Genomic DNA, 15,498 nt, shown 5'->3' with positions numbered 1-15,498 from the left:
GGCCAACATGATAAAAACCCATCTCTATTAAAAATACAAAAATGAGCCGGATGTGGTGACAGGCACCGGTAATCCCAGCTACTCGGGAGGCTGCGGCAGAGAATGGCTTGAATCCATGAGGCAGAGGTTGCAGTGAGCTGAGATCACACCACTGCACTCCAGCCTGGGTGACAATAGTGAGACTCCATCTCAAAAAAAAAAAAAAAAAAAATCCATTATCTTCATTTTCTTGGACTCCATGACATCTCTTCTGTTTTATTTTCTAGCCTGCTGTTTACTGTTACTTCTACCTAGGTATGACTCGCTGGTCTTCTTGGACCCCAAGCCTGCCCTACCTACTCCTACCTGTTGAATCTTTACATCAAACAAACTTTGATAATTTTTGTCCTTTTCTCAGAAATCTTCAATTAATGGCTCCCCATTATATAAAAGATTCAATTCGAACTGCCTAGCCAGGCATTTTGAGAGCCTCTCTCCATCACTTATCTCCAGCCCCAAACTTCACCTGCCTTTGCTGATTCCTCTTCACCTATTGGTCACCCATTATACATGTTAGGTGTTTAGAAAACAATTTTTTAATTGAATTACTCATTAACTTTGGATTAACATATCCTTTAAATAAGATTTTAAAAAATTTTATTAACTTTTTTCACACGGAAAAATGTCCTCTTTCTGGTGAGGAATTCTTTGAGTTTCAGCAAATGCATACCGTTGTGTAATGAACATCACAATCAAGATATAGAATAGTTCCATCATCCCCTAAAATTCTCTTTATAGTTGACCCTCTCCTGTCCCCAGCCCCAACCACTGATATGTTTTTTGTTCCTACAATTTTACCTTTTCTTGAATGTCATATAAATGAAATCATACAGTATACAGACTTTTCAATTTGTCCTCTTTCACTCAGCATAATGCATTTGAGATTCATCCATGTTGTGTGTATAAGTAGTTTGTTCTTTTTTATAACTCTGTTTTTAAAATACCCCCAAGAGGGAGTTTACAATGGGAGTTGTGAGTTTTTTTGTGTCTTATATGCTATTTTGGAAAACAGGAAGAGAAAATGTCATCTAGATCGTTTTTAGTGCCCCAAAACATGTTTAAACTATTTTATAGATGGCTTCTCATTTCAATGTTAACAGCATAACTTTTTGTTTTTAGCCCATGTGTCAGTCTCATATGATTGGCTTTTGTACCAGTTCTGTAAATGAAGAAACTGAGACCCAGGGAGATCAAATAAATTGCCCAAATCACACAACCCTTGTGTTCAGAACCTAGATATCTTCACTCCCAAGTCTACAGGTACTGCTGTTCTACCACAAAAGGCATTAAAATGTAATGAGTGAAAAGTTCTTGTGTTACTGGTGAGGCTTCTTGAGACTGAATATATAGGGTGTTGTTTGTAAAACCCTTTGTCTTCCCCCATAAGATTATGACTTGAATTTTCAGGGCTCTGAAGCTTGAATGGGCTTGGCTGTCAAGAAACTGGTTTATTCAGTCCTCTGTTCACAGCTGTGTTCATTCCTGATCTGGGTCAATTGACATTATGGCATAGGGTCCAACAACAACAAAAAAGTACAGTCAGATTTTACCTTACAATGTGATATATGATAGCTCTAGAAGGGTCTGGCCACTTGCTTCTACTGTTCTTCTTAATAGTAATTCTTATCAAGCTAATTGATTTTTATGAGCAGATTAGGATTTAGAAATCATTTTTTTCTGACCAAAGAAGATGAACTGGAGTTGGTATTTCTCCTCTTGAATTGTGCGAATGTGCCTCACTCATCATTAAAATCAAAGAGTTTGGCCATGTGACCTCAGAGATCCCATTCAGTTCTGAATGCGGCATTGTTTGAAGTATTTCTGGACTACAGAAAGCGTCCTTAGTTTATATACCTTTATATCATCTCAGGTAAAACAGGTTATAGGAATTATAGCAACATAAGATACTGCTTCAGGTTAATAGTAATTAGTTTGAATAGCCAGAGGAGAGTCATTCAGTGAGTAAAAGCCTTGTTATTCAGCAGTTGGCCCACAGGAAGTTTCTCAGAATGGACTTTCCTAATACTCTTGGTTTAGTAGTGAGAGTTTCTTAGGAGGTTGTTGTCAGTCCTACTACTGGCTTTTGCCATCTCCTCACAGACAACAATTAAAATCACTGCTGTTGATTTGCTTTTTGGCTTATATTACCCACATGCAGGCTAGCAGAGCTTTTACTCTAAAATTAATTCGTTGAATGTTTAAAACACTTTTTTTGAGGAGTAGAGTCTTAATGTTAATGATGGTAATGCATCCTTTCAGACCAGCCAAGCACAGAGCTTCCTCAGTTTGGAAGTGATGACAGTACTAGTGCCTTCTCACAAGTAATATTTGGTAGATATTTTAAGTTAGGTGTTCACATTTTTGGAGAGATGGATTTTTAGTCCAAGCTTTACAGCTGTGTGTAAGATCTTTCTCTTTTGACCCACTGTTGATAAGTCCATATATGCTATTAGTATATTTACTAATTTATCAAATATTATGCTAATATTAGTTAGACAATAGTCAAAATAGATACGGTCCCTATCTTCATGGCCCTCTTTTAATCTTACAGATATGGATACTTTTTGACATGTAGTCTTGAGTTTAAGGTGATAGGTTTTCTCTAGCCTGTAGTAGAAAACATCAGAAATTTACCTATGCAGACTTTCTTTGACCTGACTTATACGCAAAAGATAATTTTTCACTGAAGTTGATCTAATTTACAAATTGCCGTATGTTTCTAAGAAAACTTTTGGGCATCTAAAAGAATTCATAAATACAAAAAAAAAATCAAACCCTGAGTATATTTTGGTGCTCTGGCACCTTTAAGGCAAAAATATTCTCAGCCAGAGCTTGAATATATGAGAAATCCTTAAAACTGTTACAGAAGCCTTTCCTCATGCTAGTTTGAGTATTCTGGTTGTGCAGAAATGTTTCCACTAGACCACAGGGTCATTTTTGAAAGAAAAGAGTAACCATTTGTCATTTGAATGCCCTTCCATTATTGGTTAGTTGACATGCGTTTAGGAGACTATAAACATAAAATATCAGAGCACACTCAAAAAAGAATTATTGAATGTTAAAAACATATTAGCTATAAAGAAAAAAGAAGGCTTGAAAGAGAAAGTTGAGGAGACTTCTCAGAAAGTAGAACATGAAGAGGTTTTTTTTGTTTTGTTTTAAATGAGACTGAAAATTAGAGGTACAGCCAAGAAGGTCTATCATTCAAATAGTAACATGAGTTCCACTAAAAGAAAACAATAGGGAGGGAATTATGAAATAATACCAGAGGAATTCTCAAAACTGAAAAATCTGACAGTTTCCAGATTGTGAAAGAATCCACCAGGTACCTAACCTCATGGGTGAAAATAGCCCCAAGGCATGTCATTTTGAAAAGATGATTCTAAAAGCTTTCCAAAACGGAAGAGATGTCACATACAAATGGGCAGAAATCAGAATTGTTCAGATTCTTCAAAATAAGTGGTGGAAGGAATAGAACAATGGAGTAGTGATCTCAAAATTCCAAGGAGAAATTGACCTCCAGCCTGTGCTTTGCAACCCACCAGTCCATCCAGGTAGAATAGAAACATTTTCAGACATGAAGGTCTCAAAAACTTACATCTCATTTTTAGGGTTTTCTAGAGCATTACTAGATGTTGTGCTTCACTAAAATGAGAGTGTAAACCTAGAGAGGAGAAACCCAGGAGTCCACCATGGAGAGAGACGGAGGGAGTGAGTCTCTGGGAGGATGGTGATGAGAAGTCCCAGGAGGCAGATTAGAGACAATGATGAAGGACTCCTGATGGAGGACTCTACCTATAATGACCCAAGAGAAGAACATTGAGCTTAGATTGAAAGGACTTTCAAGGTTTTAGAGGAGCATTTTAGGAGAAGTTAGTGATTCATAGAAAACCATGCAAATTTTAAAATGAGGTAGTTATTATCTTCAGGGAAAAAAATTACACAAAGTTTTAGCAAAGTGTAGTTCATGGCTTAGCTGTGAATTAAATGTTGATTTAATAAATAAGGGTGATAATAACTATACTGGGAAGATAACACTTCATCTTCCATAGTAGGAGGACTTCCTGTTTTTGAAAAAAAGTTTTATTGGAACACAGCCATACCCATTTGTTTGCATGTTTGTCTATGGCTGTTTTCACATCACAGCAGAATTGAGTAGTTGCAACTGAGGCCATACGGCCTACAAAGCCTAAAATATTTATTATCTGGCCTTTTTATAAAAATACTTGCTGACTCCTGTTCCACAGGAAGAAGCCAATAAAATAATGCCTAAAATCGAAAAGAAAATCTAATAGCAGTAATAACCATGTTATTTAAAATAGAATGGAAAGGAGCAGAAGGAACAGCTGAAGTTTAAATGACTGCCTCTGGGAATAGTGAATCAGGAGTGGGGAGTAGAATTGGGGACTGTTTTTTTTTTTTTTGCTTGTTTTAGGCTTTATATTTCAATTGAATTCTTAAGCTAAGTACATGTATTTGAAAAGGTGTGAAGGAAGAATACTGAGAAATTTGATTGGATTAGGAGAAAAAAAAAAAAGAGGTCACTAATTACATTGAAAGTAGTTCAAAGCCTTTTCAGTAAACACAGCTTTCCCATTAATTCACTTACTCATTCCACAGGTAATCACTGAAGAGTCCAAATGTCAGGCACTGAGTGCTACACTGCAGGGCAGGGTCCCTCCCCGGAGGGTGCTTGGGCCCTCCACAGCTGATGGCATGCACAGACAGATAAAAGATGATAATTTACATGGTGATACAGCTGCTTTAGTTTAGTGCCTATCACAAGATGCTTATAAGATTTAGGCATGCCAGGGAAGAGACATCCCGGAGAACATGACACCAGATCTGAATTTTAAAGGATGAGACTACACGAGGCAGGGCCTGAATAAGACCTGAATGAGCAGGGCAGGAGTCGGAACCCACAGGTGTTCAGTATGGTTGGATGAATGGTGGAAATAATGTCAGAGCAGTAGACAAGAACCAGAGGCCAGATCGCTTATGCAGGGCTCTGTGTTATGAGGAATATGTTTTTATTTTGTTTTAAGACACAATACCCACTGAAGAGATAGCATCTGATTTTGTTTGCACTTTAGGAAAACATACTGTTGGTAGCAATGAGGGTAATGGGGGTGAGGGTAGGAGACATGGAAAATAGAGAAGCATTTAAGAGGCTGTTTCAGGCAAAAATGACAACAAAAAAATATGGGAATAAACCAGAGTCGACTGGAGAGGAACCAAGGGATTCTGGAATTAAAGGAGTTATGGGAAAGGGAAGGAATCAAGGATAACTCAATTCTGGGCTGGATGGCATGGCAGGTTGCAGGACATTAACCTCTGATGGGGAACACAGGAGCAGGTAGAGAGAGAGAGAGTGTGTGTGTGTGTGTGTGTGTGTGTGTGTGTGTGTGTGTGTAAAGGTGGTACTGAGTTTCGTTTTGGAAGAGTTGTGGGGTTTTTGGTGGTACCTGTGGAATGTCTCAGGAACTGGCCAGGATGTGGTTGGATATAGCCACATAGAGGTCAAGAGGAGGGCTTGGATTTGCAAATGTGCAGTGGTCATTGTGCAAAGAGATGAAGTTTGGGAGTTGAGTAGAAAACTCAGGGAGCCTTTCTGGTATTGACAGCATTGAACTCTGGGAACAGTGATATTTAAGGATTGGGTTTTATAATAGGAGGATTCTAGGGAGGAAGCTGAGCCTAGAAGCCTGCAATCAGAGGGATCAAGAAACCAGTGAGATGAGAATTTTAAGAAGAGGAAATGATCCATGGTTTAAAATGCTGCAAAGCACTCAAAGCCTAAAAGTGCCCATTAGATTTGGTAACCAGGGAGTGAATGTCAGGAACAGCTTTAGGGAAGTGATTTGGGAGGAAGTGAACTTTCAGGTATGTAGAGGATTTGTTCATGTTGTTACTGTTTTGAGATAGAGTTAAACCTGTTTCTTTCTTGAGAGGAGGAGAGCTATACAAAGGGAGACATTTAGTGATAACTTAGGGAGAAGAAATGATTCTTCCATTCAAAGAATGCTTATTGCACACCTGCTATTCCAGACTCAGGGAGTATAGCATGAACAAGACAAGTTTACTTTGTGTGTGTGTGTGTGTGTGTATGTGTGTCAGGAACAGGCAATAAGCTTAAAACCAAATAGATACATAGGAAGTCCTTACTTTAAGCAAAACAGCTTTAAGGAAACTAATTTTTTTTTTCTCATCAACATTGTAATGAAGTAATGTTGATTAGAGGACCTGCCTTAAGTTGTTTCGCTTAAAGTCATTGTTTCACTGAAAGTTGTAGCTTTTTCCAAGAGTCTGGACATTAAGTAAGGTATTACTATAATATAATATCAGGGAGTAATAAGTACCTGGAGGAAAATTAAATTAGAATAAGAGGATAACAGAGTGGTGGTGGGTGGGAGGTGGGGGTGCTGTTTTCTGTAGGCTGGCTAGGGAAGGCATTGCTGCTAAGGTGATATTTGAGGAGAGTCCTGAATGAAATGAGGAAAGAGTAACTGGGAGGTAATCAAGAGACTGAGGTGACTGAGAAGGGGGAGAAAGGGTGGATCTCAAATACAGATGGAAAGGTTACTTGTCCCCAGGAGATGAGGCACTGTTATACAGAGTTTTTGAACTGGAGAGAGAGGAGTAATTTAAAAAAAGAAAACTTTCAAAATGTTCTAACTGAAACTTGGCACCCATTTTTCTTAATAGGAGCATCCTTAGATGGTGAGTGTAAGAAGGAATGGGAGCTTTTATATTGTTTTTACATCATTAAAACATCTTCTTCGTCATTTATGTCTTCTTCCTGTGACACTGGAGGGATGACCATAAGGACAGGTAGCACAAATGGCTGCCTATAGCTAGTCTTCACCATGTGGCAGACGTCATAGATTGCCATCCCTTTTAATTCTCCTAAGGCCCTCTGAGGTACATGTTGTCAGCATTTTACAGGGGAGAAGACATTCACATGTCTCGTCGTCATTACAGCCCAGATCCAAACTGCTTTCTGGTACTTCAACCCCTTGCTATTAAAGTACTTCCTGTAGACTGCTCACACTTGGCAGTAGAGATAGGTACATGTGTCCGGTTTGTGGGCGTGGAGAGTAGTAAGGTGGGGAAATGGGAAGTTGGGGGATTTCTTACCCGTTGGACTGCCTCTGAGGTCAGGAGTCTTGATAAGAGGTATTTGGGCAGGGGTTTAAGGAAGGTGGCATTCCTCAAGACATCTCTGCTTTCTTGATTATCTCACTCTTCCCAGATGAGTTACTCTCTGTGTCCTTATTCGTATTCCTAAAATCCCCATGGTATACCCTATTTATGCCTGCTGTTGTTAGAGTGGTTCATAGGAAACAATCTCAAGGTTGAGGATGGGCATGAGTAGATTATAAAAATACATATTCACTGTGGAAAATTTGAGGTGGGTCTGATTTTTAGAGTTGCTTCCCACATACTCTGTCTCAAAGGTGCCTGATAGAGTGGTGGGGGATAGGGGCCTGTTAACAGCAAAATTCTCCATCGTTATTGTGTTCAGTTGGGTCTAGTCTCATCTTCTGTGAATATGAAGGACTTTGGTAGGGGTCTGCTGGGTATGCACTTGCTTGTGTTTGCAAAAACACACACTCTTGTAATGAAATAGACCCTTGGACTGAGCAGGGATTGTTAGTATGGTGGAGTTCTCAAGGTATAGTGAATTTAAATCATTTCTGTGAATAAATGGTTGAATAGGGTGAACCTAATTTTTTTGTTATTTTTAAAAAGTTACCATTACACAACACTGAGGAACTTGGAAATGGCACAGGCACTGTTGCAGATTTTTTGGACTGGAGAGAGAGATAGTAATTAAAAAAAAAAAAAAAGAAAACTTTCGAAATGTTCTTATTGAAACCTGGCACCCATTTTTCTTAATAGGAGCATCCTTAGATGGGTGAGTATAAGAAGGAATGGGAGCTTTTATATTGTTTGTTTTTACATCATTAGCAGCTTACCTTCTTGTGAAGGTAATTCAATGCTGCACTTCTATGGAAGCACTCATACATAATGCAGCAAGGAGAGTGGGAGTCCCACTAGCTTCCCACCAGTTTCCCCAGTTCAGAAGTTGATATACACTTGATATTTTCCGCTGTTGACAAGTTTTCTGGTTTGCCCACACAGAATTATCTGTAGAATTATCTGTATAATGTTTCTAATTAAGTATTGAGACCCTGAAATTACATTTTGATTTGTTCTTTATTGAGCCAGAAGGATCTAGTCAGAACTTCTGAGTGATGGCAGCAGAGACTAAAGCCATTTCCAGCATCGTGCAGAAGTACAGGCTTTAGGGTGTATCTATTCATCTATTCCTAGTACGTAAAATTTAGCCTTACAAAAAGATGACATTGTTTTATATATTTTTTAATGTGTGCCTTTAAAAAGATTTTAAAAGTAGAGATAATTTAAGGGTGTTCATAAATTATGGGGTGCTGTCTGGAGAAGGACAAGTCAATAATTGCTTACTGAACACCTATTGATGTTGATGACTTTTGTTATCTTGTGGGGTGGCAGCATGCTGGTGTGTTTTGTGATCTTTTGGGGTGCCAGAAATGATTTGACAGTAACATGAGATTTGCCAGAGTCTGCTTTCAGTGAACTAGTTATTTCAGTTATTCTACAGTAACATCGCCATCATTCAGATTTCACATGCACATTCTCTCTGCCTCAGAGGCTGGCCAAGTCTGATGTGATATTTTCACATTTCACCCACCTCATCTCTGACCTTCCTCTAGGGGTCAGGTTCATTTCCTACCGGCTTATGGCCTTGGGTGATATTCCTTAAAGTGGAACTGGCCTATAAAAGGATTGAAAACGTTCATATATCTAGTGGCACATTGCCTGAGTGCTCTTCAGAAAGCTTGAAACAGTTAAAAGTGCCATTAGCAATGATAAGTAGGACCTGTTTTCCCACATTCCTGGCAGTGTTAGGTGCCCTGCTTGTTTTTATTCCAGTGCTAGTTTGTGGTAGTGAATCAGAAATTGTGCTTTCTGATGTCCCTGCTGCATCATAATTGTATCAGTTCTTTATACATTACAAAAGTAATTTTTTATTAACATTGGTAGAGTTTTCCTGTAGTGTTTTGTTTTGTTTGTTTTTTGAGACAGGGCCTCACTCTGTCACCTAGGCTGGAGTACAGTAGCGTGATCTCACTGCAGCTTGGACCTCCCAGACTCAGATGATCCTCCTACCTTAGCCTCCCGGGTAGCTGGGACCACAGGTGGAAGCCACCACACCCGGCTAATTTTTGTATTTTCTATAGAGACAAGTTTCTGCCATGTTGCCCAGGCTGGTCACAAACTCCTGGGTTCAAGTGATCCGCCTGCCTTGGCCTCCCAAAGTGCTGGGATTACAGGTGTGAGCCATTGTACCTGACCCTTCTGTAATTTTTAATGATTTCATTTTGTTGGGCAGAATTTTATTTGAGACATATTGTTAGAAATACCAAAATTGTTAGAAATAATCGGTGCCACAAAAAAAAGTCAGCACGGAGACAAAAGATCTCTCAGCTAGGCGATCTTTACTTTCTGCAGAAAGGGTCCTCAATCGCAGATGAAACAATGGTGAGAGCACACCTGAACAAAGGAAAAGCAGACATATTTATCCCTTATGCATTTGGATCATCCTCACTGCTGTGTCCTGCATCCATTGGCTGGAGCTGGACCTCACACTCTTAAACTAATTCCCGATTTGCTAATAGCCTAAAACTTTCCTAAATAGGTAAGTGTGGGGAAGAACAAAGAAGGAGAGGAAGTTGCTTATGAAAGGTTTAAGGAAGCAATAACATTTCCAAATAAGGAATGGGCATAGGCTGTGAGCTGGAACGTGCCCGTGAGCATGTCCAACAGTTACTTAGGATAGGGCCTGACAAAGAGTTATTAGCCCAAAGCAAGGAGGCTTGAAGAAAGTTAGTCTTTAAAAGAAACTACTACTTCTAACACTTATGATTTATTCTTTAACAAGAAGGGGAACTTTGAAGAGGAAACTCTTTACTTTCTACACATATGTCTTATTGATAATACCCTTTTTTATTAGCTGGAATTTTCCCCCAAAGTTCTTTATTTTTGACTTTGTGGCAGTTTGTGATGGTTGAGAATGTCAGTTTTCTGGGATCTGATAATTTAAAGAATAGAGATAAAGGAGATAAACTTGTACTAACATAATTTACCTAGAACTGACTCCACTGTAATGAAGCTTAGGAGATAAATTTTTTCTAAATTTTAACTGCCTTGGTTCAGAGCACTTACCATTTATCTGGAATTTATGGATTCTTCAGGTAAATAACTGTCCTATCAAACACTAACCCTTGCATTGATTCTTAGAAGTACCATTTACTAACTGGACTTGCCTTTCCCTGATTTAGCCAGTTAGTCTCGACCCTCCTCCCCTTCACCTTAGCACCCGACCATACCTGCTTTCCAGCTACTTACCTCCTTGGCTGCTGCACTCTTTGCAAACAGCAGTACCTTGGTAGACATGTCTCTCTAGGACAGATTGCATGGCATTTTGTGGTTCTTTTAATAGGAAATGCCTCTAACTCTTAAAGGGAAAAAAATCTAAATTGACAGACATTAAAATGATAAACTGTAATTGCAGTCCCAAGGATGATTGGAATCATGTCTTTCATTTTTCTGTTTGCGTCCAACATGCCATGAACTTACTTAGAATTGGAACTACCTCGCTTTAATCTTTTTTAAATTGCAAATTGACAAATTATGGTTGTATATATTTATGGGGTACAGAGTGATGTCATCATTTATGAATACAATGTGGAATAATTAAGTCAAACTAATTAACATATCAACCACCTCAAATACTTATCTCACTTTAATCTTAAAGCTCTAATCTTAAAAGCTCTATTAAGACTTAATGCCTACACATCACATTCGTTTGGATGTGAGAAATAATTAGGAAACTTAAGGGTAATTTGGTTTTCTGAGTGAGTGGTGTTCTGTAGCTGTGTGGGATGACCGGGAAATCAAAGTCAACAAAAAATAGGAAGCAGTGTTTATATCCCGGCTAGAACCAGAAGCCTGAAATTGTATAATCCTTGTATTGTTTGTATATGAGGAAGATAAGAGCTTCAGATCTGAGGCAGTAGTACTAGTTAGTGATGCAGGCAGCCCCAAATTCTGGGTTTCCTAGACTAGGGTTTGTTCTTTTCCCTGAGATGCCCCAACACACTTTTGTACCTCTGAAGACAATTACTGGGCTTTTATGGTGTTCACAAGTCATTTATGAGAAGTTCAGTGCCGTCAAGGACATTATGGTTGCAGTGGAGATGGGGGCTTAAGTCCTGGGTAGAGTAAAATCAGTCCTTTAAAAAAAATCGTATGAAATATTGCAATGGAATTATTTTTTCAAGTAATAAATGCACATGGTTTAAATCATCAAATAATATACCAAATCCTGTCTTACTCCTTAGAGAGAACTGCATTGAACTCTTAGCTCTTTTTTATTGTCTGTATTTCTCTTTCTTGATTTTTCCATTGTAGACATCATTGATTGTTTTCTTCCAAAAGGGATGAAGGCTTACCTTACTTCCTTCGCATCTCCTAATACCCCTCAATGAAGGCATGTTATTGTTTTTGTTCCTTTATTAGTTATCACTAACTTTCATACATGCCAGCATCTTTTATAACTGATTTAATCTACAAAGACAATATCTTTTTGACTTCATTTTATTGGGTGCAATAAATTAGGGTCTAACAGAGTTAGATCTAATTAGGTGTACACTTAGGGCTCTGGAGGTTGTTGGACATAAATGTTCTGCAGAAGTAATCCCCTGTTTGTTTTCCTTGTGTGTTACAGTAATCTGGAGATGTTGAAAATGTTTTATTTTGGGTTTTGTCATAATCTTTGCCTTTTTAAAAATGTTTTACAGAAATAAATATCTTCCTTCAATAGATGAAAATGAAAATACAGAAGAAAGAGAAGCAGGTAAGTGATCACTTTTCTTTTAAGTGAATGCATCTGGGGTATCTTGGTGCTTTTTCAACAAGGGGAGACGCTGGCAGTGTTGGCTCGTCCCTTAATCTCTGGTACTTTCCCTGTTGCCTGTATCATAGTAACTGAGAGCTCTGTTCTGAATGACTTAATAATATGGATTTTTCTTGTTGCTCAGTTCATCTTCGTGTAGGAGTAAATGTAATGAAAACTGTATATCAGAATATTATTCAAATTAGCCAAGTAGAAGAGAAACATTTCCTCCCTTTGAACAGCTTTCTGAGTCTTTTCTGAAAGAGAGATGTGACCGATTCTTTATAGTTTATGTATTTATCCTTCTGGATTTTTGGTTAAACTAAAAGCATTCTTACTTACAAAATCCTTATTTATAATGATCTGTGGATGGGTTCCCCCTAGAGAGAATAGTGAAATATTTGGAAGAATGGGAGCATCAACTCTTTGGCATTTGGTATTTTGAAGGGCGTGTGGGATGGAGAGTGATTTATCTTGCCAGGATCTCTTTCTTTGGTTGGTACTGCTATGCCATGAGTGTAATATATTCAAAGGAACTCTGAGACCTCACTCAGGGAGGTTAGATGGGAGACCTGTCTCTGTCTCTTGGAAATGGGCTATTTCTGATGGGCTGGTTTTTCTTTTACAGAATTGATTGACAGCCTGGGAACTGGGGTATCTAAATCCCTGCTTTTCACTGGGACTCTATAACAAAGAGGTTGGGTGAGACTAGCCACTCCTACCTTTCCAGTTTGCTTCTAGGGAACCCTAGTCTAATAATAGGGTGACTTAGGTTTATGGGTTAGGGTTATGGTTACAAGGACTACGCCCTGGTCTGTCCTCAATGGCTAGGCTGGCTTGGGGAATTAGTTAATTCATCTGCTGTCAGATAACAAGAAGAGCAGAGACTAAATACTGTCTACACACTGGATTTATATCTGTCCTAGCTCAAAGAGTTGTCAGCTGATAGGCAAACGCTACATGGAATGCAGTTCCATGTACCAAGAACTTATCCTGTGGATACACTCAGGTGTGCAAAACTGTGTGTATAAAGGCTTAAATTGCTGTTTCATGTATGATAGCAAAAATGGAAAAGAACGTACACATCCATCAAAAAGGGGACTATTTAAATCATAGCACACCCACCTAGTGGAATATTATGCTGCTATTAAAAAGAACACATTACTGGCTGGATGCAGTGGCTCACACCTGTAATCCCAGCACTTTTGGAGGCCGAGGGGGGCAGATTACCTGAGGTCAGGAGTTTGAGGCCAGCCTGGCCAACATGGCGAAACCCCGTCTCTACTAAAAATACAAAAAAATTAGCTGGGCATGGTGGCGAGCACCTGTAATCCCAGCTACTCAGGAGGCTGAGGCAGGAGAATCACTTGAACCTGGGAGGTAGAGGTTGCAGTGAGCTGAGATTGCACCATTGGACTCCAGCCTGGACAAGAGCAAGACTCCGTCTCAAAGAATACATTACTGAAGAGAACCCCAAACCCTCAAAACTATTGTCATTTGTGGTATGTGAGCAGGTTTATATTTCTTAAAGCAATCTCCACATTTGTCTATTTCTAAGCATCCTTTAAGATAAGCATTTTTTTTATGGACCCAAAACATTTTATTTTTTTATTTTTATTTTTTTAAATTTTATTATTATTATACTTTAAGTTTTAGGGTACATGTGCACAGTGTGCAGGTTTGTTACATATGTATACATGTGCCATTTTGGTGTGCTGCACCCATTAACTCGTCATTTAGCATTAGGTATATCTCCTAATGCTATCCCTCCCCCCTCCTCCCACCCCACAACAGTCCCCAGAGTGTGATGTTCCCCTTCCTGTGTCCATGTGTTCTCATGGTTCAATTCCCACCTATGAGTGAGAACATGCAGTGTTTGGTTTTTTGTTCTTGCGATAGTTTGCTGAGAATGATGGTTTCCAGTTTCATCCATGTCCCTACAAAGTACATGAACTCATCATTTTTTATGGCTGCATAGTATTTATTCCATGGTGTATATGTGCCACATTTTCTTAATCCAGTCTATCATTGTTGGACATTTGGGTTGGTTCCAAGTCTTTGCTATTGTGAATAGTGCTGCAATAAACATACATGTGCATGTGTCTTTATAGCAGCATGATTTATAATCCTTTGGGTGTATACCCAGTAATGGGATAGCTGGGTCAAATGGTATTTCTAGTTCTAGATGCCTGAGGAATCGCCACACTGACTTCCACAATGGTTGAACTAGTTTACAGTCCCACCAACAATGTAAAAGTGTTCCTATTTCTCCACATGTCTCCAGCACCTGTTGTTTCCTGACTTTTTAATGATTGCCATTCTAACTGATGTGAGATGGTATCTCATTGTGGTTTTGATTTGCATTTCTCTGATGGCCAGTGATGATGAGCATTTTTTCATGTGTCTTTTGGCTGCATAAATGTCTTCTTTTGAGAAGTGTCTGTTCATATCCTTCACCCACTTTTTGATGGGGTTGTTTGTTTTTTTCTTGTAAATTTGTTTGAGTTGATTGTAGATTGTGGATATCAGCCCTTTGTCAGATTGAAGGGGTGGGTCGCCCCTCCACACCTGTGGGTGTTTCTCGTTAGGTGGAACGAGAGACTTGGAAAAGAAAAAGACACAAAGTATAGAGAAAGAAATAAGGGGACCCAGGGGACCAGCGTTCAACATATGGAGGATCCCCCTGGCTTCTGAGTTCCCTTAGTATTTATTGATTATTTGTCGGTGTTTCTCAGAGAGGGGGATGTGTCATGGTCACAAGACAACAGTGGGGAGAGGGTCAGCAGACAAACGCGTGAACAAAGGTCTTTGCATCATAGACAAGGTAAAGAATCAAGTGCTGTGCTTTAGATATGCATACACATAAACATCTCAATGCTTTGCTAAGCAGTATTGCTGCCCACATGTCTCACCTCCAGCCCTAAGGCGATTTTTCCCTATCTCAGTAGATGGAACGTACAGTCGAGTTTTATACTGAGACATTCCATTGCCCAGGGACGGGCAGGAGACAGATGCCTTCCTCTTGTCTCAACTGCAAGAGGCATGCCTTCCTCTTATACTAATCCTCCTCAGCACAGACCGTTTACGGGTGTCGGGCTGGGGGACGGTCAGGTCTTTCCCTTCCCACAAGGCCATATTTCAGACTATCACATGGGGAGAAACCTTGGACAATACCTGGCTTTCCTAGGCAGAGGTCCCTGCGGCCTTCAGCAGTTTTTGTGTCCCTGGGTACTTGAGATTAGGGAGTGGTGATGACTCTTAAGGAGCATGCTGCCTTCAAGCATTTGTTTAACAAAGCACATCTTGCACAACCCTTAATCCATTTAACCCTGAGTTTGACACAGCACATGTTTCAGAGAGCACAGGGTTGGGGGTAAGGTCACAGATTAACAGCATCTCGAGGCAGAAGAATTTTTCTTAGTACAGAACAAAATGGAGTCTCTTATGTCTACTTCTTT

At 39.3% G+C, this 15,498-nt stretch overlaps 1 protein-coding gene across 5 annotated transcripts in view; it reads left to right on the top strand.

The window, feature by feature from the left end:
- Window positions 1-15,498, top strand: part of CHD6 (chromodomain helicase DNA binding protein 6) — a 223,908-nt gene that overhangs the window by 53,685 nt on the left and 154,725 nt on the right. For 4 of the 5 annotated variants that reach the window (XR_008517177.2, XM_054542308.1, XM_024238849.2 and 1 more), the window contains exon 2: window positions 11,946-12,001. The exons of the other annotated variant lie outside the window; for it this stretch is intronic. Coding sequence is in view for 3 of the 4 variants with exons in the window: in XM_054542308.1 (XP_054398283.1) it covers window positions 11,969-12,001 (33 nt within the window). In the remaining variant the exon portion in view is untranslated. The remainder of the gene's footprint in view (window positions 1-11,945; window positions 12,002-15,498) is intronic. 5 annotated transcript variants of the gene reach the window in all.

The sequence above is a fragment of the Pongo abelii genome, chromosome 21 (genome assembly GCF_028885655.2).
Source record: "Pongo abelii isolate AG06213 chromosome 21, NHGRI_mPonAbe1-v2.0_pri, whole genome shotgun sequence".
Lineage (NCBI taxonomy): Eukaryota > Metazoa > Chordata > Mammalia > Primates > Hominidae > Pongo > Pongo abelii.
Note: the sequence above shows the minus strand (reverse complement) of the source record. Positions and strands in the feature narration are given on the sequence as shown.